Below are 27,905 nucleotides of genomic sequence, written 5' to 3'. Positions count from 1 at the left end.
GAATAAATTTATTTATTTATTTATTTATTTATTTTTGGCTGTGTTGGGCCTTTGTTGCTGTGCGCGGGCTTTCTGTAGTTGCGGTGAGCGGGGGCTACTCTTCGTTGCGGTGTGCGGGCTTCTCATTGTCGTGGCTTCTCTTGTTGTGGAGCACGGGCTCTAGGCATGCAGGCTTCAGTAGTTGTGGCATGTGGGCTCAGCAGTTGTGGCTCATGGGCTCTAGAGCGCAGGCTCAGTAGTCGTGGTGCACGGGCTTAGCTGCTCCACGCATGTGGGATCTTCCCAGGCCAGGGCTCCAACCCGTGTCCCTTGCATTGGCAGGCAAATTCTTAACCACTGCGCCACCAGGGAAGCCCCAAGTTTTCTTTTTAATTTTAAGTTTATCGGAGTACAGTTGATTTACAATGTTGTGTTAGTTTCAGGTGTACAGAAAAGTGATTCAGTTATACATATACACATATTCATTCTTTTTAGATTCTTTTCTTTTATAGGTTGTAACAGAATATTGAGTAGAGCTCCCTGTGCTATACAGTATGTCCTTGTTGGTTATCTATCTATCTTACGTATAGTAATGTGTGTGTGTTCATCCCAAGTTCCTGATTTATCCCTCTCCCACCACCACGTTTCCCCTTTTATAACCATAAGTTTGTTTTCAATATCTGTAAGTCTGTTTCTGTTTTGTAAATAAGTTCATTTGTATCATTTTTTAATTAGATTCCACATGAGTGATATCACATGATATTTGTCTTTGTCTGATTTACTTCACTTAGTATAATAATCTCTAGGTTCATCCATGTTGCCGCAAATGGCATTATTTCATTCTTTTTTACGGCTGAGTAGTATTCCATTGTATATATGTACCACATCTTCTTTATCCATTCATCTGTCGATGGACATTTAGGTTGCTTACATGTCTTGGCTATTGTAAATAGTGCTGCAGTGAACACTGGGGTGCATGTTTCTTTTCGGATTATGGTTTTCTCTGGTTATGTGCCCAGGAGTGGGATTGCTGGATCATATGGTAGTTCTATTTTTAGTTTTTTAAAGAACCTCCATACTGTTCTCCATAGTGGTTGTACCAATTTACATTCCCACCAACAGTATAGGAAGGTTCTCTTTCCTCCACACTCTCTCCAGCATTTATTGTTTGTGGACTTTTTAAAAAATATATTTATTTATTTACTTATTTAGGCTTCACTGGGTCTTAGTTGCGGCACGTGGGATCTTCACTGAGGCATGCAGACTTCCCGGTTGCGGCATGCGAACTCTTAGTTGTGGCATGCACGCGGGATCTAGTTCCCCAACCAGGTATCGAACCTGGGCCCCCTGCATTGGGAGCACAGAGTCTTACCCACTGGATCACCAGGGAAGTCCCTATTGTTTGTGGACTTTTTGATGTTGACCGCTCTGACTGGTGTGAGGTGATACTTCATTATAGTTTTGATTTACATTTCTCTGATAATTAGTGATGCTGAGCATCTTTTCATATGCTTTTTGGCCATCCTACAAGGTTTTTTAAATAATGATAAATCCACATCTTATATTTATTCAATTTCTGACCCCTCCTTCAACTTATTAATATCATTTTTTAATAGATCTTTATTGGAGTATAATTGCTTCACAGTACTGCATTAGTTTCTGTTGTACACCAAAGTGAATCAGCCATATGCATACATATGTCCCCATATCCCCTCCCTCTTGAGCCTCCCTCCCACCCTCCCTATCCCACCCCTCTAGGTCATTGCAAAGCACGGAGCTGATCTCCCTGTGCTATGCTGCTGCTTCCCACTAGCTAACTTCCCACTAGCTAACTATTTTACACTCGGTAGTGTAGATATGTCGATGCTACTCTCACTTCGCCCCAGCTTCTCCCTCCCACCCCGTGTCCTCAAGTCCATTCTCTATGTCTACATTTTTACTCCTAGAGTCTGTCATACAGAGTGAAGTAAGTCAGAAAGAGAAAAACATATCATTTTTATTCTAAATTTGTCTCCCCTTTTTAACAGGCTTGGAATGGTCTGTAAATGTAATGTGTTCTCTATTATTTATTTACCTCTATTATTTACCTCTTTGATTAAAGTAACAAACACTGCAAAAAATATATATTTTTCTAGGTACTTAACATGTCATTATTAGGGTTTTTATTTACATTTCCTTGGACACTAGTGATGTTGAACATATTTCTATATAATTATTGGCTATACGTGTTATATTTTATGTGAAACACTTGTCCATTTGTCTTGCCCACTTTTCTATTCCATTATTTGTTATTGATTTGTATGAATTCTTTACACATTCTGAAAACTAATCCTTTGTCAATTGTGTGAATTGCAAATATCTCCAAGTTTGTAACATGTCTTTACTTTTAGGTGTCTTTTGATAAATAAACACTCTTAATTTTAATATAAATACATCAAATACATTAATTTCAAAATTTTTTTTGCCTTAAGAAAGTTTCCCTATCCCATACCATTTCATACTAAGGCAATCAGCAAAAACTAAAACTCTAAAAATACCAAATGTTGATGAGAGCATGTCATAATCCAATCTGGTAATCAATCAATCCAGTTACATGTACCTGAGGCCCAATTTTTTAATATCATTATTGTAAACATGCAAAGATGTTTTTATAGCATTTTAAAGCTTAGCTTTTCTATCATTTGTAATTAATCTGACCAACATATAACTTATGTCCATGATTGTAGACCCTTAAACTAATACTGAAAACATAAAAACTTACCATCAATATCAATAGTCTTCAGTGCCTTTCTCATTTCTGAGTCACTTATAGAGATATTCAAGATGCGATGGATCATTGGCAGATCATTCACATAAATCTTACCACCTCGAATTTCACTGAAAATTTTACAGGCTTTATGAAGTGCTGAACACACATAACAAAACAGTTAATTAATTCAAGGGAATAATTATCCTTATTCCCCCCACTCCCTCCCAAGGGGCGGGGGGAACAATCACTAAAAGAAGAAAGAGGAGCAAATATTGGTGCTCCAATTCTTTGCTTTAACATCAGTCTTGTTACTTATTTAGGTATGTCTGGAGCCAGTGACCTCTAAGGCTACGAGTTTCTAAAGAACTCTCAGAAACTGTCAGAAAACTCATGCAAGGCTCACATACGCAAAGGCTTCCACAACTTTTGCTCCCTTATCACTTGTGTGTATCTCAATCAAAGCTCTTGGGATTCTGATTGTTTGCACGTCAATAACCCTCACTAAACTGTCAGCTCATAGAGGGCAAGATTTTTCATTCTTCAAGTTCCAGCATCTAGTTCAGAATAGATTCTTAAAAAACGTCTGTTGAACTAAATTGGGTTTAACTCACCTTGTTTTCAGAAAAACAGGCAATAGATGACAGTGATAAATACCAGAGAAAGACTAAAAAATTGATAATAATGACTTTAATAATAGGAGTTTTACTAGAGTATTGGAGGTGGAAACCATATTTCAGTGAAGTAGGAAGTAAATAAATAGAGTAATTAATGAAAACAGCTCTTTCAAGAAGCTTCTCTGAAAGAGTATAAAGCTGAGCATAGTCCCTGAGGAAGCAGAAGAAAATCAAATTGAAGAAAAGAGAAGTGAAGGGATTGGTCTTGTGAAAGGGATCGTTTCCAATGAGACAATAGGAAAGGATGTGGATGTTGTTTATAGGCAGGGAGCTCAGGAAGATTCTGCCAAACAGCCTTTATTAACTCTCTATGAAAAAGCAATGTCGTCTCTTAAGAGTTGAAGGACTAGGTGATAGGACTGAGGATTTGAGGAGAGTAAAGAAGGTTTGAAATAGGCACAAGAAGAAACAGGAGAGGGATCTGATCTAAACATAAAGGGAATGCCAACTGGTGCTAAGAGCAGCTGAGGTTGGAAATCATATACTCACAGGGCACCAAATGAGGAGGTCAATGAAATAAAATTGTAAATAAAAAGAATTGCAAGTATAAGAGATTGTGAACAAGAGAACAAGACATTAAAGTCTGAGATTTCAACATTATGACAAGGTTCAAATTGCAGACATCAGGGTTGGTGAGAGAAAGAGAGGTAAAATTACTGGATTTAAAAAGGGTACGTCTAGAGTATTATACGAGTCATCCACTTGGACACTAAAGATGCCTGATATGTGGCCCTGCCTGTCCAGAAAGCCTGACCGGAATACCTGGGAAGCTGCTTGGGGCCAGCTCTAATGCTTCGTCTAGGCAAGGGAGCAAATTCACAGCACTGTTCAATGCTGAGTGTAGCTCCTGATTCTGCCTGACCAGAAAGCCTGGCCAAAACACCTGAGAAGCTATGTAGCAATCCTTGAACGGAGCGTCTGGCAGGCAGAGCTGATCATCCTCAGAGCAAAGTCAGTGCCCCACTCAGCCAGGGAACTTCGGGCACAGGTCAGCTTGAGTCACAACCACAAACAGAAAGCCTTTCCAGCCTTGGAGCTGGTTCTCCTGCTCTATCCAGGGAAAGGAAGTAATTCATAGCCCCACCCACTGCTGAGTGTAGCTTCTGGCCCTGCCTGACCAGGAAGCCTGGCCTGAGCACCTGGGAAATGGCTTGGCCCAGCAGTACTTGAGCAGATAGCCCAGCCAGTGGGTCTGCCTGTTTGCAGAAACGAGCTAGCAACTCCATCTGGCCAGGGTGCACAGATCTGCCTGATTAGCTATCCAAACAAGAGTCTTGTCAGCCTTGGGGCCTTTTCTACTGAATATAGCCTCCAATCCTACTAACTAGGAAACCTAACCAGAGCTCCTAGGAATCTCAGTAGCCCATCCTGCAGCCCCTATTACTGTGGCACTTGAGCAGAAAACCCAATCAGCATCTCTGCATCTGCAGAGCCAAGATGGTGGCCCTGTCTGTCTAGGGAGCTTAGTGCAGAGGTCTGTCTGATTTGATTCCCAAACAAATACCCTTGCCAGCCCTGGGGCCTATTCTGCAGCTCCAACGAGGCAGGGAAGGCAATTTATAGCTCCACCTAAAATTGAATAAAGCCTCTAGTCCAATTTGACCAAGAAACCTAAGCAGAACTCCGGAGAATCTGTATACCCCATCTTGCAACTCTAATTACAATGGCACTTGAATGGAGAATCCAGCCAGTGGCCCTACCTCTCTGCAGAGTTAGGATGGTGGATCATCAGGCCAGGAAACTTGGTGTATAGTTCTGCCTAATTTGATACCCAAACAAACCTTGCAGGTCTTAGGGCCTATACGGTGCCCTGCCTAGGCAGGGAAACTAATTCATAGTCCCACCCACTGCTGAACACAGCCTTCAGCCTGCCCAACGAGGGGACTTAACCAGAGCACACAGGGAGCTGCACAGTCCATCCTACAGCCCTCCTTACAGTGGCATTTCAACAGATAGCACAGCCCAGGGCTTTCCCTGTCTGCAGAGCAAAACTGGGGCATCTGGCCAGGAAATTCAGTGCACAGTCTAGCCTGATTCGGATCCCCAAACAATAAGCAGTGCATGCCTTGGGACCAGTTCTACTGCCCTTCAAAGCTGGGAAGTTAATTCATAGCCCCACCTACTGCTGAGTATAGTACCCAGTCCAGATTGTCTAGGAAGACTGACCAGAGAACCCAGGCAACCACAGAACCTATTCTACAGCCTCACTTAGGGAACAAAGCCAGCAGTCCTAGCCAACTGTTCTCAACCAGTGACACCCCCTCCCCAATCTTAGAGTATGGGCAGTGGCCTAGCCCCCAAATAGACTCTGATAGCAAGACCCACCTTTCCATGGACATTACCAGTTAACACATCCAGAAACTAAGCTGACTAGTGAAAAACTGTCTCTGCCAAAGCAAACCAGTAATGTCTGGAAAAGGAGGTCACTTACTCAAATGCACAGAGGCCAACATAAAGAATCGAGGATAATGAAAAATGAGGTAAACACGACACCACCAACAGAAACTAATAGTTTCAATAACTGACCCTAAAGAAATGGAGATCTATTAACTGTCAGCCAAAGAATTCAGAAGAATCCTCTTAAAGAAATTTAATGAACTGCAAGAACACACAAACAACTAAACAAAATTAGAAAAACAATACATGAACAAAACGAGAAGTTCAACAAAGATATAGAAAACACCAAAAACAAACAAACAACCAACCAAAAACCAGAAATCCTAGAACTGAAAAATACAATGGCTGAACTGGAAAATTCAATAGAGAGCTTTGAAAGCAGACTCAACCATGCAGAAGAAAGAATCAGCGACCTAGAAGAAAGGACATTTAAAATTAGCCAGGCAGGGCTTCCCTGGTGGCACAGTGGTTGAGAATCCACCTGCCAATGCAGGGGACACAGGTTCAATCCCTGGTCTGGGAAGATCCCACATGCCATGGAGCAACTAAGCCTGTGTGCCACAACTACTGAGCCTGTGCTCTAGAGCCCATGAGCCACAACTACTGAGCCCACGTGCTGCAACTACTGAAGCCCACGCACCTAGAGCCTGTGCTCTGCAGCAAGAGAAGCCACCGCACAATGAGAAGCCCGCACACCACAACAAAGAGTAGCCCCCACTCTCCACAACTAGAGAAAGCCTGCGCACAGCAACAAAGACCCAACACGGCCAAAAATAAATAAATAAAATAAACAAATTTATTAAAAAAATAAAAATAAAATTAGCCAGGCAGAGAAGTTTAAAAAAAAAAGAGGAAAAAAGAGTAAAGAAAACCTATGGAAGTTATAGAAAATAATCAAAAGAAACAATACCTGCATTACAGGAATTCCAGAAAGAGAAGAGAAAGAGAAAGGAACAGAAAGTATATTTAAAGCGATAATGGCTGAAAACATCCCAAACCTGGGAGAGAAATGGATATTCAGATCCACAAGCCCGAAAGGATCCCGAAATAGGTTGAACCCAAATAAGGCCACAGCGAGACACTTTATAATTGTCAAAAATCAAAAACAAAGAAAGAATTTTGAAAGCAGCAAGAGAAAAGAGACAAGAGAATCCCATAAAACCACAGGCAAATTTTTCAACAGAAACTTTTCAGACCAGGAGAGAATGTGACAATATATTCAAAATATTGACAGAAAAAAAACCTGCCAAGCAAGAATTCTATACCCAGGAAACCTGTATTTCAGAAAGGCATAAGAATTGGAAAGAAAGAATTTAAATTGTCTCTTTGAGAACATAGGCAAAACATTCTCTGACATAAATCATAGCAATGTTTTCTTAGGTCAGTCTCCCAAGGCAATAGAAATAAAAGCAAAAGTAAACAAATGGGACCTAAACAACCTTATAAGCTTTTGCACAGCAAAGGAAACCATAAACAAAACAAAAAGACAACCTATGGACTGGGAGAAAATATTTGCAAATGATACAACCAACAAGGGCTTAATTTCCAAAATATACAAACAGCCCATACAGCTCAATAACAAAAAAAACAAACAACCCAATCAAAAAATGGGAAGAAGACATAAATAGACATTTCCCCAAAGACATACAGATGGCCAATAAGCACATGAAAAGCTGCTCAACATCACTAATTATTAGAGAAATGCAAATCAAGACTACAATGAGGTGTCACCTCACAGCGGGCAGAATGGCCATCATTAAAAAGTCTAAAAATAACAAATGCTGGAGAAGATGTGGAGAAAGGGAACCTTCCTACACTGTTGGTAGGAATATAAATTGGTGCAGTCACTATGGAAAACAGAATAGAAGTTCCTTCAAAAACTAAAAATAGAGTTACCATATGATCCAGCAATCCCATTCCTGGGCATACATCCAGGAAAACTCTAATTCAAAAAGATACATGCACCCCAATGTTCATAGCAGCACTATTTACAATAGCCAAGACATGGAAGCAACCTAAATGTCCATCAACAGTTGAATGGATAAAGAAGATGTGGTATATACATACACACACACACACACACACACACACACACACACACACTGGAATACTACTCAGCCATAAAAAAGAATTAAATAATGCTATTTGCAGCAACATGGATGGACCTAGAGATTATCATACTAAGTGAAGTAAGCAGAGAAAGACAAATATCATATGATATCCCTTATATGTGTAATCTAAAATATGATACAAATGAACTTATCTACATAACAGAAACAGACTCACAGAAATAGAAAACAAACTTACGGTTACCAAAGGGGAAAGGAGCAGGGGAAGGGGTTTGGCATTAGCAGGTAAAAACTACTATATATAAAATAGAAAAACAACAGGGTCCTAATGTATAGCACAGGGAACTATATTTAATATCCTGTAATAAACCATAATGGAAAAGAATATAAAAAAGAATATATTGTATATATAACTGAATCATTTTGCTATACACCAGAAACTAACACAACATTGTAAATCAACTATACTTCAATAAAAAAAAAATTGTCTCTTTGCAGATGATATGATTTTAAAATTCTAAAGACTCCATCAAAAAACTGTTAGATCTTATCAATAAATTCTGTAAAGTATCAGGATACAAAATTAACATACGAAAGTCAGTAGCATTTCTATACAATACAACAAATTACCTGAAAAAGAAATAAAGAAAGCACTCCCACTTACAATAGCATCAAACTGATAATGTACTTAGGAATAAATTTAACCAAGGAGTTGAAAGACCTCTATACTGAAAACTACAAAACATGGATTAAAAAAAAAATCAAAGAAGATACAAAGTACCCCATGTCCATAGATTAGAATAATTAATATTGTTAAAAGGTCCACACTACCCAAAGCCATCTACAGATTCAGTGCAATCCTTGTCAAGATTCTAATGACATTTTTCACAGAAATAGAAAAAATTTTTTAATCCATATGGAACCATGAAAGACTCCAAATAGCCAAAGAAATCCTAAGAAAGAACAACAAAGCTGGAGGCATGGCATTTCTTGTTTTCAAACTATATTACAAAGATATAGTAATCAGAACAGTATGGTACTGGCAATAACTACACATATAGACCAGTGGAACAGAATTGAGAGACCAGAAATAAACACATGTATATAGTCAACTAATATTTGGAAAGGAAGCCAAGAATAATCATGGAAAAAAGACAGTCTCTTCAATAAATGTTGATGGGAAAATTGGATATTCACATGTAATAGAATGAAATTAGACCCCTATCTTACACCACTCATAAAAACTAACTCGAATACAGTAGTCTGTGGCTATTGAGTTCTGTCTTTTAATTGGTGCATTTAGACCTTTGATAATCAAAATGATTATTGATATAGTTGAATTAATATCTATCTTATTTGTTGATGTTTTCTATTTGTTGCCCTTGTTCTTTGTTCTTATTTGTCTTTCACTCTTTTTCTGCCTTTCCAAGGATATGGTATTGCTCATACCCATTTTGACTAATAAATGAGCTACTAATACCAATACAATAAAACAAGCAAACAAACAAAACTAACTCGAAATGGATTAAAGGCTTAAATGTAAGACCAGAAACCATAAAACTTGTAGAAGAAAACATAGGAAAAAAGATCCTTGATGTGGGTCTTGGCAATGATTTTTTTCTCTATTACACCTAAAACATAAGCAACAAACATCAAACTAAAATGTTTCTGCAGAGCAAATGAAACAATCAACAAAATGAAAAGATAAACTATGGAATGAGAAAAAATTTGCAGATCATTAATCTGATAAGGGATTAATATCCAAAATATATAAAGAACTCATACAACTCAATAGCAAAAAATAATAATAAAATAAAATAACCCAGTTTAAAAAATGGGAGAGGGGCAAGATGGCGGAGGAGTAAGATGCGGAGATCACCTTCCTTCCCACAGATACAGTAGAAATACATCTACACGTGGAACTGCTCCTACAGAACACCCACTGAACGCTGGCAGAAGACGTCAGACCTCCCAAAAGGCAAGAAACTCCCCAAGTACCTGGGTAGGGCAAAAGAAAAAAGAAATAACAGAGACAAAAGAATAGGGACGGGACCTGCACCAGTGGGAGGGAGCTGTGAAGGAGGAAAGGTTTCCACACACTAGGAAGCCCCTTCGCGGGCAGAGACTGCGGGTGGCAGAGGGGGGAAGCTTCAGAGCCACGGAGGAGAGCGCAGCTACAGGGGTGCGGAGGGCAAAGCGGCGAGATTGCCGCACAGAGGATCGGCGCCGAGCAGCACTCACCAGCCCGAGAGGCTTGTCTGCTCAGCCGCTGGGGCGGGCGGGGGCTGGGAGCTGAGGCTCGGGCTTCAGTGCTAGCCGGGAGGGAGTCCGGGAAAAAGACTGCAGCTGCCGAAGAGGCAAGAGACTTTTTCTTGCCTCTTTGTTTCGCGGCGCGCAAGGAGAGGGGATTCAGAGCGCCGCCTAAACGAGCTCCAGAGACGGGCGCGAGCCGCGGCTATCAGCGCGGATCCCACAGCAACAGGGGCGCAGAGGGAAAAACGGAGAGATTCCCGCACAGAGGAGCGGTGCCGAGCAGCACTCACCAGCCCGAGAGGCTTGTCTGCTCACCCGCCGGGGCAGGCGGGGGCTGGGAGCTGAGGCTCGGGCTTCGGTCGGATCGCAGGGAGGGGACTGGGGTTGGCGGCGTGAACACAGCCTGAAGGGGCTAGCGCACCACAGCTAGCCGGGAGGGAGCCCGAGAAAAAGTCTGCAGCTGCCGAAGAGGCAAGAGACTTTTTCTTGCCTCTTCGTTTCGCGGCGCGCAAGGAGAGGGGATTCAGAGCACCGCTTAAACGAACTCCAGAGACGGGCGCGAGCCGCGGCTATCAGCGCGGACCCCGGAGACAGGCGCGAGCCGCGGTTATCAGCGCGGACCCCAGAGACGGGCATGAGACGCTAAGGCTGCTGCTGCCGCCACCAAAAAGCCTGTGTGCGAGCACAGGTCACTCTCCACCCCGCCCCTCCCGGGAGCCAGTGCAGCCCGCCACAGCCAGGCTCCCGTGATCCGGGGACAACTTCCCCGGGAGAGCGCACAGCGCGCCTCAGGCTGCTGCAACGTCATGCTGGCTTCTGCCGCCGCAGGCTCGCCCCGCCTCCTCCGTACCGCTCCCTCCCACCGGCCTGACTGAGCCAGAGCCCCCGAATCAGCTGCTCCTTTAACCCCGTTCTGTCTGGGCGGGGAACAGACGCCCTCAGGCGACCTACATGCAGAGGCGGGTCCAAATCCAAAGCTGAACCCCGGGAGCTGTACGAACAAAGAAGAGAAAGGGAAATCTCTCCCAGCAGCCTCAGAAGCAGCGGATTAAAGCTCCACAAACAACTTGATGTGCCTGCATCTGTTGAATACCTGAATAGACAACGAATCATCCCAAATTTAGGAGGTGGACTTTGGGAGCAGGATATATTAATTTTTCCCCTTTTCCCTTTTTTGTGAGTGTATATGTGTATGCTTCTGGGTGAGATTTTGTCTGTATAGCTTTGCTCTCACCGTTAGTTCTAGGGTTAGGTCCGTCCATTGTTTTTTTTTTTTTTTACTAAAAAAAATTTTTTTTCCCTAATAAATGTTTTCTTAATAATTTTTCCCTTATTTTCTATTTTTAAAAAATTAAAAAAAATGTTTTTAATAAGTTTTTTCATATTTTTTATTTTAAAAAATTAAAAAAATTTTTTTCTAAATAAATTTTTTTCTTAATAATTTTTTTCTTATTTTTTATTATAAAAAATTAATAAATCTATTTTTAAAAATTAAAAAAATTTTTTCTTAATAAATTTATTCTTAATAATTTTTTTTCTTATTTTTTATTATAATAGCTTTATTTTATTTTATCCTCTTTCTTTCTTTCTTTCTATTTTTTCTCCCTTTTATTCTGAGCCGTGTGGATGAAAGGCTCTTGGTGCTCCAGCCAGGCATCAGGGCTGTGCCTCTGAGGTGGGAGAGCCAACTTCAGGACACTGGTCCACAAGAGACCTCCCAGCTCCACGTAATACCAAACGGAGAAAATCTCTCAGAGATCTCCATCTCAACATCAAGACCCAGCTTCACTCAACGACCAGCAAGCTACAGTGCTGGACACCCTATGCCAAACAACTAGCAAGACAGGAACACAGCCCCATCCATTAACAGAGAGGCTGCCTAAAATCATAATAAGGCCACAGACACCCCAAAACACACCACCAGACGTGGACATGCCCACCAGAAAGACAAGATCCAACCTCATCCACCAGAACACAGGCACTAGTTCCCTCCACCAGGAAGCCTACACAACCCACTGAACCAACCTTAGCCACTGGGGACAGATACCAAAAACAAAGGGAACTACGAACCTGCAGCCTGTGAAAAGGAGACCCCAAACACAGTAAGATAAGCAAAATGAGACGACAGAAAAACACACAGCAGATGAAGGAGCAGGGTCAAAACACACCAGACCTAACAAATGAAGAGGAAATAGGTAGTTTACCTGAAAAAGAATTCAGAATAATGATAGTAAGGATGATCCAAAATCTTGGAAATAGAAGAGACAAAATGCAAGAAACATTTAACAAGGACGTAGAAGAACTAAAGAGGAACCAAGCAACGATGAAAAACACAATAAATGAAATTTAAAATACTCTAGATGGGATCAATAGCAGAATAACTAAGGCAGAAGAACGGATAAGTGACCTGGAAGATAAAATGGTGGAAATAACTACTGCAGAGCAGAATAAAGAAAAAAGAATGAAAAGAACTGAGGACAGTCTCAGAGACCTCTGGGACAACATTAAACGCACCAACATTCGAATTATAGGGGTCCCAGAAGAAGAAGAGAAAAAGAAAGGGACTGAGAAAATATTTGAAGAGATTATAGTTGAAAACTTCCCTAATATGGGAAAGGAAATAGTTAATCAAGTCCTGGAAGCACAGAGAGTCCCATACAGGATAAATCCAAGGAGAAACACGCCAAGACACATATTAATCAAACTGTCAAAAATTAAATATAAAGAAAACATATTAAAAGCAGCAAGGGAAAAACAACAAATAACACACAAGGGAATCCCCATAAGGTTAACAGCTGATCTTTCAGCAGAAACTCTGCAAGCCAGAAGGGAGTGGCAGGATATACTTAAAGTGATGAAGGAGAAAAACCTACAACCAAGATTACTCTACCCAGCAAGGATCTCATTCAGATTTGATGGAGAAATTAAAACCTTTACAGACAAGCAAAAGCTGAGAGAGTTCAGCACCACCAAACCAGCTTTACAACAAATGCTAAAGGAACTTCTCTAGGCAAGAAACACAAGAGAAGGAAAACACCTACAATAACAAACCCAAAACATTTAAGAAAATGGGAATAGGAACATACATATCGATAATTACCTTAAATGTAAATGGATTAAATGCTCCCACCAAAAGACACAGACTGGCTGAATGGATACAAAAACAAGACCCATATATATGCTGTCTACAAGAGACCCACTTCAGACCTAGAGACACATACAGACTGAAAGTGAGGGGATGGAAAAAGATATTCCATGCAAATGGAAATCAAAAGAAAGCTGGAGTAGCAATTCTCATATCAGACAAAATAGACTTTAAAATAAAGACTATTACAAGAGACAAAGAAGGACACTATATAATGATCAAGGGATCGATCCAAGAGGAAGGTATAACAATTGTAAATATTTATGCACCCAACATAGGAGCACCTCAATACATAAGGCAAATACTAACAGCCATAAAAGGGGAAGTCAACAGCAACACAATCATAGTAGGGGACTTTAACACCCCACTTTCACCAATGGACAGATCATCCAAAATGAAAATAAATAAGGAAACACAAGCTTTAAATGATACATTAAACAAGATGGACTTAATTGATATTTATAGGACATTCCACCCCAAAACAACAGAATACACATTTTTCTCAAGTGCTCATGGAACATTCTCCAGGGTAGATCATATCTTGGGCCACAAATCAAGCCTTGGTAAATTCAAGAAAATTGAAATCGTATCAAGTATCTTTTCCAACCACAACGCTATGAGACTAGATATCAATTACAGGAAAAGATCTGTAAAAAATACAAACACATGGAGGCTACACAATACACTACTTAATAACGAAGTGATCACTGAAGAAATCAAAGGGGAAATCAAAAAATACCTAGAAACAAATGACAATGGAGACACGACGACCCAAAACCTATGGGACGCAGCAAAAGCAGTGCTAAGAGGGAAGTTTATAGCAATACAAGCCTACCTCAAGAAACAGGAAACATCTCGAATAAACCACCTAACCTTGCACCTGAAGCAATTAGAGAAAGAAGAACAAAAAAACCCCAAAGCTAGCAGAAGGAAAGAAATCATAAATATCAGATCAGAAATAAATGAGAAAGAAATGAAGGAAACAATAGCAAAAATCAATGAAACTAAAAGCTGGTTCTTTGAGAAGATAAACCAAATTGATAAACCATTAGCCAGACTCATCAAGAGAAAAAGGGAGAAGACTCAAATCAATAGAATTAGAAATGAAAAAGAAGAAGTAACCACTGACACTGCAGAAATACAAAGGATCATGAGAGATTACTACAAGCAACTCTATGCCAATAAAATGGACAACCTGGAAGAAATGGACAGATTCTTAGAAATGCACAACCTGCCGAGACTGAACGAGGAAGAAATAGAAAATATGAACAGACCAATCACAAGCACTGAAATTGAAACTGTGATTAAAAATCTTCCAACAAACAAAAGCCCAGGACCAGATGGCTTCACAGGCGAATTCTATCAAACATTTAGAGAAGAGCTAACACCCATCCTTCTCAAACTCTTCCAAAATATTGCAGAGGGAGGAACACTCCCAAACTCATTCTACGAGGCCACCATCACCCTGATACCAAAACCAGACAAAGATGTCACAAAGAAAGAAAACTACAGGCCAATATCACTGATGAACATAGATGCAAAAATCCTCAACAAAATACTAGAAAACAGAATCCAACAGCACATTAAAAGGATCATACACCATGATCAAGTGGGGTTTATCCCAGGAATGCAAGGATTCTTCAATATATGCAAATCAATCAACGTGATACACCATATTAACAAATTGAAGGAGAAAAACCATATGATCATCTCAATAGATGCAGAGAAAGCTTTCGACAAAATTCAACACCCATTTATGATAAAAGCCCTGCAGAAAGTAGGCATAGAGGGAACTTTCCTCAACATAATAAAGGCCATATATGACAAACCCACAGCCAACATTGTCCTCAATGGTGAAAAACTGAAACCATTTCCACTAAGATCAGGAACAAGACAAGGTTGCCCACTCTCACCACTATTATTCAACATAGTTTTGGAAGTGTTAGCCACAGCAATCAGAGAAGAAAAAGAAATAAAAGGAATCCAAATCGGAAAAGAAGAAGTAAAGCTGTCACTGTTTGCAGATGACATGATACTATACTTAGAGAATCCTAAAGATGCTACCAGAAAACTACTAGAGCTAATCAATGAATTTGGTAAAGTAGCAGGATACAAAATTAATGCACAGAAGTCTCTTGCATTTCTATACACTAATGACGAAAAATCTGAAAGTGAAATTAAGAAAACACTCCCGTTTACCATTGCAACAAAAAGAATAAAATATCTAGGAATAAACCTACCTAAGGAGACAAAAGACCTGTATGCAGAAAATTATAAGACACTGATGAAAGAAATTAAAGATGATACAAATAGATGGAGAGATATACCATGTTCTTGGATTGGAAGAATCAACATTGTGAAAATGACTCTACTACCCAAAGCAATCTACAGATTCAATGCAATCCCTATCAAACTACCACTGGCATTTTTCACAGAACTAGAAAAAAAAATTTCACAATTTGTATGGAAACACAAAAGACCCCGAATAGCCAAAGCAATCTTGAGAACGAAAAATGGAGCTGGAGGAATCAGGCTCCCTGACTTCAGACTATATTACAAAGCTACAGTAATCAAGACAGTTTGGTACTGGCACAAAAACAAATATAGATCAATGGAACAGGATAGAAAGCCCAGAGATAAACCCACGCACATATGGTCACCTTATCTTTGATAAAGGAGGCAAGCATATACAGTGGAGAAAAGACAGCCTCTTCAATAAGTGGTGCTGGTAAAATTGGACAGATACATGTAAAAGTATGAAATTAGAACACTCCCTGACACCATACACAAAAATAAACTCAAAATGGATTAAAGACCTAAGTGTAAGGCCAGACACTATCAAACTCTTAGAGGAAAACATAGGCAGAACACTCTATGACATAAATCACAGCAAGATTCTTTTTGACCCAGCTCCTAGAGAAATGGAAATAAAAACACAAATAAACAAATGGGACCTAATGAAACTTAAAAGCTTTTGCACAGCAAAGGAAACCATAAACAAGACCAAAAGACAACCCTCAGAATGGGAGAAAATATTTGCAAATGAAGCAACTGACAAAGGATTAATCTCCAAGATTTACAAGCAGCTCATGAAGCTCAATAACAAAAAAACAAACAACCCAATCCAAAAATGGGCAGAAGACCTAAATAGACATTTCTCCAAAGAAGATATACAGATTGCCAACAGACACATGAAAGAATGCTCAACATCATTAATCATTAGAGAAATGCAAATCAAAACTACAATGAGATATCATCTCACACCAGTCAGAATGGCCATCATCAAAAAATCTAGAAACAATAAATGCTGGAGAGGGTGTGGAGAAAAGGGAACACTCTTGCACTGTTGGTGGGAATGTAAATTGATACAGCCACTATGGAGAACAGTATGGAGGTTCCTTAAAAAACTACAAATAGAACTACCATACGACCCAGCAATCCCACTACTGGGCATATACCCTGAGAAAACCATAGTTCAAAAAGAGTCATGTACCAAAATGTTCATTGCAGCTCTATTTACAATAGCCAGGACATGGAAGCAACCTAAGTGTCCATCGACAGATGAATGGATAAAGAAGATGTGGCACATATATACAATGGAATATTACTCAGCCATAAAAAGAAATGAAATGGAGGTATTTGTAATGAGGTGGATGGAGTTAGAGTCTGTCATACAGAGTGAAGTAAGTCAGAAAGAGAAAAACAAATACAGTATGCTAACACATATATATGGAATCTAAGGAAAAAAAAAAAAAGGCCATGAAGAACCTAGTGGCAAGACGGGAATAAAGACACAGACCTACTAGAGAATGGACTTGAGGATATGGGGAGGTGGAGGGGTGAGATGTGACAGGGTGAGAGAGTGTCATGGACATATATACACTACCAAATGTAAAATAGATAGCTAGTGGGAAGCAGCCGCATAGCACAGGGATATCAGCTCGGTGCTCTGTGACCACCTAGAGGGGTGGGATGGGGAGGGTGGGAGGGAGGGAGATGCAAGAGGGAAGAGATATGGGAACATATGTATATGTATAACTGATTCACTTTGTTATAAAGCAGAAACTAACACACCATTGTAAAACAATTATACTTCAATAAAGATGTTTAAAAAAAAAAAAAAATGGGCAAAGGACCTGAATAGACATTTTTCCAAAGAAGACATATGAATGATCAACAGGTACATGAAAAACTGCTCAATATCACTCATCACTAGGGAAATGCAAATTGAAACCACAATGAGGTATCACCTCACACCTGTTAGAATGGCTATCATCAAGAAGACAAGAGATAACAAGTGTTGTCAAGACTGTGGAGAAAAGGGAACCCTTGTACACTGTTGGTGGGAATGTAAATTGGTGCAGTCACTATTGAAAACAGTAATGGAGAGGTCCCTCAAAAAAATTAAAAGCAGAACTACCATATAATCCAGCAATTCCACTTCCAGGTATAAATCTGAAGGAAATGAAAACACTACGTCAACGAGATATCTGCACCCCCATGTTCACAGAAGTTTTATTTACAATAGCCAAGACATGGAAATAACTTAAGTGTCCATCTAAGGATGAACAGGTAAAGAAAAAGTAGTATTGTATAATTGTATAATTATATACAATATAATATTATTCAGTCATTAAAAAAGGAGAAAATCACGTCATTCATGACAACATGTGTGGACCTTGAGGGCACTATGCTGGTGAAATAAGTCAGATGGAGAAAGAAAATACTGTATGATCTCACTTACACATGGAATCTAAAAAAAACAAACATAACTCATAGAAAAAGAGGTCAGATTTGTGGCTACCAGAGTTGGGGAGCGGGGAGTGGGTGAATTAGATGAGGTGGTCAAAAGGTACAAACTTCCAGTTGTAAAATAAATAAGTACTGTGGAGGTACAATATGATGACTATAGTTAACACTGTTATATGGTATATTTTAAAGTTGTTTAGAGAGCCGATCCTAAGAGTTCTCATCATAAGGAAAAAATTTTTTTGTATCTCTATTACATGATGGATGTTAACTAAACATTGTGTTAATCACTTCACAATATATGTAAGTCAAGTCATTACACTGTACACCTTAAACTTACGCAGTGCTGTATGTCAATTATATCTCAATAAAACTGGGGGATTGGGGGAGATGCTTAATACAATAACCAGTTAGAGAGCAAAAATATGCCAAATGACTCCATAAATATAAAGGAGGAAAAAATATACACACACACACACACACACACACACAAAGGAGAGGCCCAAGATATGGGAGTGCTCAGTGTCAAGAAGTGAAGGGTACTATGAGCCTTAATGTTAAGGTACCAAGGACTAGATTCCAATAAAATCAGTGCTTACTAATTTATTCATCATATGTACTATCCAAACTTTTTCCGCAAAAAAATTGAACTAGAATAAGCATATATATTTTGTCTATGTTACTAATGCAACCAAAGATATTTATGAATTAAATTACCTTTGCTTGCTCACAGCATGCAGCATTTGCCATATCATGTAATATTAGCTGATAACTCATCAGGAATAAAGAAAGAGACACTAACTACTGAAACAATTTTTAAAAAGCATACAATCAGGAAATTTATTCAAGAAATTCTGGAACCTATTATTACCACTTAATTCTTGTGAGTAAAATTGTCCTTCAGGTACTTCATCATATAATGTCTGGTAAAGGTTAGAAAGCTTTTCATCTTTGCTGTCAAAGAAACAGCCACATTAGAAAGCAGGAAAACAAAAATAAAAACAGAAAACCCACAAAACATTTATGTCACTTTGCCATATATAATATTTTGTCATTAAAATTTAGCCTGAGATTCTCCAGTTCCTTATACTTCATAAGAACCTTTCTTAAAGAACTGTCCAAGTGATAATCAAGTACATACTCTTCACCCTAGAATTCCCACCTTGTTTCTTTTAGGCATCTCTCTATGGAGCAGATTTACCTTAGGCAGTAAGTAGTGCCCATGACCCACTATCCTTTGGCTGTGGTCCAATTTTTCCTACTCCTAATTCAACTTACAGCAAATTTTACAGTAAGTCATTATAATAAGATAAACAAGAATATCTTTAAATAGGCAAAGAATCTCAGATTCCATAACCTGTTAATAAAGACATCTTAAAAAGATGATTCATCTGATTCCATAACATGGAAATAACTGAAACCATAGAATGTTAATGTTGGAAGAAATTTTAAGAGTCCACCTAGTATAAGATTCTTGTACAGATGTGGAAACTGAGGCCCAGAAATATAAAGTAAATTGTACAAGAGCCTAAGCCAGCATGTGAAGTCAATCAGGACTCAACTCTAAGTCTTTCAATTCCACATGCAATGCTCTTAGCTCCACACCATCCTTCCTAAAAGCAGAGTCTCTTAGTTAGCACAAACTATGTGGCATACTTTCTGTAGAAGGGATAGATGAGTCTTGAAGAAAAATCTCAAATCTGAATCCAACATTTAAAGAAGAGAATACAATGGTTTAAATACAGAATAACTGAGGAAGATGTACCAAGGTGTGATAAAGTCTTGTGAACGCTGTACTGACTTGACAACTCGCATAAAGAGCTTTCTTTTCTAGTCATCTTGTCCTTCACAGACGAAGAAGCAATCTAGAGCCAAATGCAAGAATGTTCGTGCCTCAGATCACATTGGTAAACCAGCATTCTTGGACAATAAACCCCTTAAAAGATAATTAATCATACCAAGGCTCCACACTTAACTATGCTTCTAATGTAAAATTGCCTTTTATAATTAAATTACAGTTTAAATCTACTAAAATTTAAAATAAACTACACCATATTCTTTTGCAAAGCCACATTTTTCTTAAGTATGCAACTTATCATCTCCTAATTAATATCCTGTCAATTTATAGTAATGTACCTTACAAAGGATGGCAAACCTATGGTATAGTGAAGACAAGACTATCAAACTCTAGGCCACATATACAGCTTTTGACTATATGAGTAAAATAATGTGGATAATCAACATAGTTATTTAAATAATACAGGTAATTTTGCCTTAAATTATTTTTATGGTTAAGAAAATTATCACAAACATTGATGAAAATTAACACTGCACATATAAACATGATTCAAAAGTGGTAAGCAGCTAGGTAGATAGAAAAGTGTCACTTTAGAAAATGAGAACTGAATTATAGGTGTCTTCAATTTTACATGGCTCTATGGAATCTAGAGCCTTGACTTTTAAAGACCATGCAGGACGTAAAGAGGATTCTCAAGCGATACAAGATTGACAGGAATTGGTACTGAGATCCCACACAGAGCCAAAAATCTTCAAAAGGCAATGTTCTCAGCAAGAGTAGGCTAGAAAAAATTGTATCCCCCAACAGAAGGAGTACATAGAGTAATATCTGTCTTCGTCTCAGCTCCAGGTTGGAAAAAAAGAAAGAGAGAGAAAAGAGAGTACTCCTCTTGATTATTTATAGCCTTAGCTCTACCCACACATGAGTTTAGGATTCAAATCTATACTAAATATATGGGCCCAAAAATTGAAACCAAAAATTCACTTAAAGTGATCCCATATTTATAACACCTCTGAAGTGCATGGCAGAAGCAAATTCAAATTCTCTTGGAAGAGGACTCTCTAAACCCAGACTCATCATAAGATTCCTACAGATTTAGATCAATAATACATGAAAGAATGAATAAAAAGTATAAGGCACCCAAGGACATCAGTTAATATGAGTTCATGAGTGAGAATCAGACAAAACAACAAACAGAAGATTTAGATTCCCCCAAGGACTTCATATATTAGATTTATCAGGTATCAACCATGATAAAACAATGGGACATGAGCAAATAACATGACATAAGGCAGATTTTAAGATCTAAATAAAACTTCAAGAAGTAAAATATATAAACACTGAAATAAAATTTCAATAGATAGGTTAAACTGCAGATTATATTCAGCTGGAGAAAGAAAAAGTAAACTAGAAAGTAGATGGGAGAAATTACCCAGAACAAAATAGACAGAAAAAGATGAAAAATATGAAGCAATGTTAAAGAACATCGAAAACAGAATGATAAGGTCTAACATACACCTAACAGAAGATCCAGAAGGACAGAATGAAGAGATTGAGAGAGGGGAAATACTCTAAAAGATAATGGATTAGAATTTTCCAGAATTGAAGAAAGACATGTATTCTCAGATTCAGGAAGCACACAAATATCAAAACAAAGGAATATATACTTAAGTATATATATATAGTGAATGTCGTAGGTTGCATAACCCCACCAAAAGAGATGTCCATATCCTAATCCCTGGAACCTATGAACGTGACCTTATTTGGAGAAATGGTCTTTGCAGATGTAATCAAGTTAAAGATCTCAAGATGAGATATGCAATGATGTACTTATAAGAGAAAAGTAGAGGGAATCTTGAAGTATAGATACAGGGGAGAAGGCCATATGAAGAGCAAGATGGAGGCCAAGATTGAAGTTACCCTGTCAAAAGCCAAGGATTGCCTAGAGTCATTGTTACAACAGCAGAAATTTAACAGAGAGCATAATAATAAAAACACTGCTCTAATGGAGAAAGAAGGGGAAAAATTCATATTCTTCTGAAAGGGTTCCATGTTCTATTTTTTTAAAAGGAGGAGGAGGGCTTCCCTGGTGGCACAGTGGTTAAGAATCCGCCTGCCAATACAGGGGACACAGGTTCGAGCCCTGATCTGGGAAGATCCCACATGCCGTGGAGCAACTAAGCCCGTGCACCGCAACTACTGAGCCTGCGCTCTAGAGCCCATGAGGCACAACTACTGAGCCCACGTGCCACAACTACTGAAGCCTGCGTGCCTAGAGCCCGTGCTCCGCAACAAGAGAAGCCATCGATCGCAATGAGAAGCCTGCACACCACAACAAAGAGTAGCCCCCGCTCACTGCAACTAGAGAAAGCCTGTGCACAGCACAGCAATGAAGATCCAAACGCAGCCAAAAATAAATAAATAAATGTATAACAAAAAATAAATAAATAAAAGGAGGAGAAGGAAGAGGGGACGGCACAGGAAGAGTAGGGGAAAGGGGAAGAAGAAGAATAACTATTTAAGATTGTGACATTTCAATACTTGGACTAAAATGGAATGGAATGTTTGAGGGCTAAAGACAACACTTGAAAGCAAAAATATTCCCAGATCTTTACTTACCTCAGTTCTTTTAGTATGCAATTGTACTTGTAAACTCTTCTTTCTCCTGCCTTTTTTTTTTCTCCTGAAAAATCAGAGGATTTTTCTTCTCCAAATAGGAACATTGATGTTTCATACCTAAATTGTACAGAAAATTGGAATAATTCCTGAATTGGTTTTTTCTTGATTCTTCTTCTTTTTGTCTTTTATTTATGGAAATTTTCAAACATAGACAAAAGTAGACAGAATAATGTGATGATCTCCCCATGTTTCTGTAATGACCCATCACCCAGCTTCAATAATGGACAATCTTATTTCATCTATATTCTTATCCCTGCTCTCATTCCTTACTACTTTAAGGCAAATTCCAGTATCATATTACTTCATGTGTAAGGATTTTAACATGCATTTCTACAAGGTGTTTTTCTTTTAAAAAACATATTTAAAACACAGTTATAACACCAAAAAACCCAATAATTTCTTAATATCATCAAACACACAACCTATGTTCAAATTTCCAATTCTTTCATAAATATCAAAATTTTTTAACACTTTACATCAGGATTCAGTAAGGTCCCCACATTACAGTTGGTTGATATGTCTTTTAGATCTCTTTTCACCTATAGGTTCTTCCTCCATGTCTTTTTATTATTATTATCATTATCATCATCACCACCATCATCATTATTGCCAGTTGTCCTATAGATTTTTCACAGTCTAGATTTTGCTGATTGTGTCACCAAGGTTGTAGGAGTCTAAAGACTTGATCAGATTAACATTCTACTTTTGGGGTGTGGGGGAGGGGTGGTTCAAAACCACATAGGTGGTGGCGTTTTCCCATCAGGAGGCATATAATGTCCAAGTGGCTCTCTATCTGTGATATTAGCAGCTACTAATACATAATAACTAGATCCAGTAAATCGTAAGGATCTGCAAAATGGTTGTATTCTAAATCTATCATTCCTTCTTCACTCAGAATTTTTCCATAAAGAGAAAATTCCTCTCGTGTACCATTTGCTTACCCTTTGATATAGTTCATATAGAAAAGCAGGATAATTGCCTTATTCTTTCCCTTATTCTTTCCCTTTTCATAACAATGACTTGGCTCACTTGTAACCTTCAACAGTGACAAAATAGTTTTTATATCATTTTGAACACATTGATTTAAATATATTAAATTCATTTTTATTCCCTGCAATGATTATCCTTATTGATGCTCTAATTTTCTCATGTGGGGTAGGAAGGGGTGGAAGCCTCTTCAAGTGGGCTCTTGATGCATCTCTGGTAGCAGTCTGAAGACAAGATGCTCCAGGCTCATCTGTACACTTCCTTTCCCAGACCTGCAATCAGCCATTCCTCCAAGGAAATGGTTCCTTTTAATAAAAAATGGTACTTTAAGACTAAAGTCTGGGCTAGACTCTGAACTGTTTTTTTAACAATTATCCTGCTTTCTTATTTCTTGGTTTTCTCTTTTTATGCTTCTTTTCCCTCCTCTTCTTATTGGACTGTCAAGAATTTTTCTAACACAAACATTCCATAAACTATACAACAATGAGATCAGTACAATAAGCCTGAAATAAATTTGAAAAAGAAGATCTCTTGGAAATTTCATACTTTGTTTCAAGTAATCTAGGGTAGATCTAAATTTCAAGGACAACCCTAAAATTATTTTGTGCTCTGAGATCCTGTAGACTAGGAATGATTCTGAGATAAACTAGATCCCAAACTTGTCTGCACACTGGAATCACCTGAGAGCTTCAAAAAATGCTGATGCCTGTGTCCCATCCCCCCAAATTGTGATTTAATTATTTTGGGGACTGAGCTGATATTTGGAATTTTTTAAAGATAGCCAGGTGATTCTAACACACAAATTGAGGATCACTATGGCAATACCCCATAGACTTGATTCTACCCAGAACTCACTGGGCTGTAACTTAGTACTTTAGAAGTAACACCTTATTCTTCCTTGTATGTAAAACTAAAAGCTCTTTAGCAGAAATGGTTCCTTCCTCTTAGAATAACCTGCTATGCAAGGGCTGCTTAGGTGATACATTAAAAAAAAAAAAAAAAAAAGACTAGATTGAGTCTATAACATCTCTAGATAAACTTAACCCTAAGCAAAATTGTGAAATAAGGGAAATTTTTATCATGCACCTCACACCCTTTCTTAGTAGGTACCTTGCCCTTTTGACATTATATCTCTTTAAATCCAACCCCCAAATTCCTACCCTGAGAGCCCTATTACCTTGCTCTTATCCTCCCTGAAGCTGCTTTATAGTCAGTCCCCTCTACAGTCCTCCCCTCACAAAGGCAATGACTATTTTTATTATGTCACAGAGCATAAAATACATTTTCTATTGAGATGCGGTACACATATACAAAGAGACAGAGAGAGAGAGACAGAGAGAGAGAGAGAGAGCAAGAGACAGAGAGAACTGAAACTATTTCACAAAATAATACTTATCCTTCTTATATGAAAAGCACTATAATGTCTTCAATTCTATTCTAATTTCTTTTTTTAAAACAAAATACTAGTAGCTAGTTCAGTTGTGGGGTAGTTTAGTTATGTTTAGCTGTCCTGAAATTTTATGTTCAGATGCAGTTTTTACATACTCTTCTTTCCTCCTTCATTTATTGAATGATGGCTAGAGAAGAGAAATAATCTTTTATCTTTCCTCAGTGATATTAACTTCATTACATTCACTTTTAAAAATAAATCATATACCTACTACTCTACACATCTTATTTCTAAAATTTTGTTATATATATATTACTTAAGACGGATTAGCATTTGCCCCTGTCTACTGCATACACATCCAGTGTTTTTATTTTCTTTTCAAATCTTTCAGACTGGGAAAAAATGTACTATTTGTGAGCAGATGATTTAATTTCAATGAATGCCTTTTTATTTCTCTCAAAAAAAAAAATACTAGTAGCTACCTCTTAAGTTGATTTCATGACACATGAATGAATCACAACCTACAGTGTACTGCTACTTTATATTCCCTATCCCTCTCCATATACCCTCACTGAAATTGATCTTCATATTTCTAGAATAATTTTGACTTCTACCTCATTACATCATTTTATATCTTCTATCATTTTTAAAAGTATAATAGTGTTATTTTAATTATGAGATGCCTCAAATACTGTATGGAATAGGGATGATTTGATATAAATAAGGAATAACTAAAAACATTTGTTTTGTATTCTATTCCTTTGGTGCATTGTGTCTCCCCAGGTGTTAACTATTTTAAAGAAACACTCCTACTACCTCCCATTTCTTCCTAGGTAACAAGCTTTATTGTGGTGGCCTAGAAATAATTGCCTTGCCTTTTGTCATATAACTCAAAGGAATAGTGGGAACCCCCACATGACTCTCAGCAGATTTGTCAGCAGAAACCTTGCAGGCCAGGAGGGAGTGGGGTGATATATTCAAAGTGCTGAAAGGAAAAAAACCAAGAACCAAGAATACCCTACCCCGCAAAGTTGTGTTCAGAATTGAAGGAGAGATAAAGAGTTTTCTAGACAAACAAAAGCTGAAGGAGTTCATCACCACTAGACTGACCTTATAAGAAATGTTAAAGGGAATTCTTCAAGCTAATATGAAAGTATGCTAATTAGTAAAATGAAAACATATTAAAATATACATTTTACTGGTAAAGGTAAATATATAGTTAAATTCAGATTACTCTAATATTGTAATGGTGGTAGGTAAATCACACAGAACTCTAGTATAAAGGTTAAAAGACAAAAGTATTAATAACTATAACAACAACAATTTGTTAATGGATATACAATATAAAAAGATGTAAACTGTGACATCAAAAACAAAATGGGGTGGGGGGTGTTGAGAGACACCTCAAATAAGTAAAATTAGAAATGAAAGAGGAGACATTACAACTGATAACAGACAAATACTAAAGATCATAAGAAACTACTATGAACAATTATATACCAACAAATTAGATAACCTAGAAGAAATGGATAAATTCCTAAAAACATATAGCCTACCAAGACTGAATCATGAAGAAGTACAAAATCTGAACAGACCAATTATTAGTAAGGAGACTGAATCAGTAATCAAAAAACTTTTCAACAAAGTCCAGAATCAGATAGCTTCACTGGCACATTCTACTAAAGATTTAAAGAAGAATTAATGCCAATCCTTCTCAAACTCTTTCCAAAAACTGAAGAAAAGGGGACACTTCCAAACTCATTTTACGAGGACAGCATTACCCATACCAAAGCCAGACAAGGACACTACAAGAAAAGAATATCAGGCTAATATTCCTGGTGAACACAGATGCAAAAACTCTCAATGAAATATTAGCAAACCAAATTCAGCTGTACATTAAAAGGATCATATACCACGATCAAGTGGGATTTATTCCCAGGATGCAAGCAAGGATGGTTGAACACAGGCAAATCAATAAATGTGATACACAACTATGTAGGGAAAAACCCAGTCTTCCTCCTGTTTCCCCTTTACACTCACACTACAACCACACTCACATCTGACACCAGATGTGTGTGAGGTTTGCCCCCACAAAGCAACTCTCTGCAACACCAGCTGGGTATCCTACAATTTAACTCAATTCTGACACTATCTACCTGGAGATACTTTCAGATTCCACAGGGTAAAGGCTCAGTTCCACAAGACTGCCCCACCCCACCTCAGATGTCAACTGCAAGCCCAGTTTGTCACCTGTACTTCTGACCAATTGGCTATAAATCAGAGGTTCCCACAAGCCCCTACTTGGGTTTGATTATTTTGCTAGAGTGACTCCAGAACTCAGAACAGTTACTTATGCTTACCAGTTTATTAAACGATGTGAAAAATGATACAGATGAACAGCCAGATGAAGAGATATATAAGGTGAGGTCTCGGAGGATCCTAGGTGCAGGAAATTATGTCCCCATGGAGTTAGGGTGCATTACCCTTCTGGTATGTGGATGTGTTCACCAACCTGAAAGACCTCTGAACCCCACAATATTGGGATTTTTTATAGAGGCTTCCTTATGTAGGCATGATCAATTATTAACTCCATTTCCAGCCCCTCTCCCCTCTCTGGAGAGCTTCTAGGTTGTTTGAACATGTCCACATACTGGGAGGGTGATGCACCCCAACTCCATAAGGACAGAAGCTCCTGCACCTGAGACCCTCACAGACCTCTCTCAATGTATCTCTTCATCTAGCTGTTCATCTATATCTTCTATCATGTTTTTTAATAAACTGGTAACTGTAAGTAAGTGTTTCCCTGAGCTCTGTGAGCCATTCTAGAAATGAATTGAACCTCAGTAGGGGTCATAGGAACCTCTGATTTGTAGCCAAGTCAGACAGAAGTAACCTGAGGACCTACCACTTGAGATTGGAAGATGAAGTGGAGGGGACAGTCTCATGGGTATGAACCCTTAACCTGTAGGCTCTGGCACTATCTCCAGGTAGATAGTGTCAGAACTGAGTTAAATTGTAGCTGGTGTCACAGAATTG

The 27,905-nt window shown here is 38.4% G+C and overlaps 1 protein-coding gene across 1 annotated transcript in view; it reads right to left on the bottom strand.

Moving 5' to 3' along the window:
• EFCAB13 (EF-hand calcium binding domain 13) overlaps positions 1-27,905 on the bottom strand; it is a 135,338-nt gene that overhangs the window by 87,597 nt on the left and 19,836 nt on the right. The window contains 5 exon segments of the mRNA XM_061176943.1: positions 2,741-2,884; positions 18,887-18,969; positions 19,759-19,859; positions 22,394-22,485; positions 22,488-22,549. Coding sequence (XP_061032926.1) covers positions 2,741-2,884; positions 18,887-18,969; positions 19,759-19,859; positions 22,394-22,485; positions 22,488-22,549 — 482 coding nt within the window.

The sequence above is a fragment of the Eubalaena glacialis genome, chromosome 19 (genome assembly GCF_028564815.1).
Source record: "Eubalaena glacialis isolate mEubGla1 chromosome 19, mEubGla1.1.hap2.+ XY, whole genome shotgun sequence".
NCBI lineage: Eukaryota > Metazoa > Chordata > Mammalia > Artiodactyla > Balaenidae > Eubalaena > Eubalaena glacialis.
This window is presented reverse-complemented; position numbering and strand designations above follow the sequence as displayed.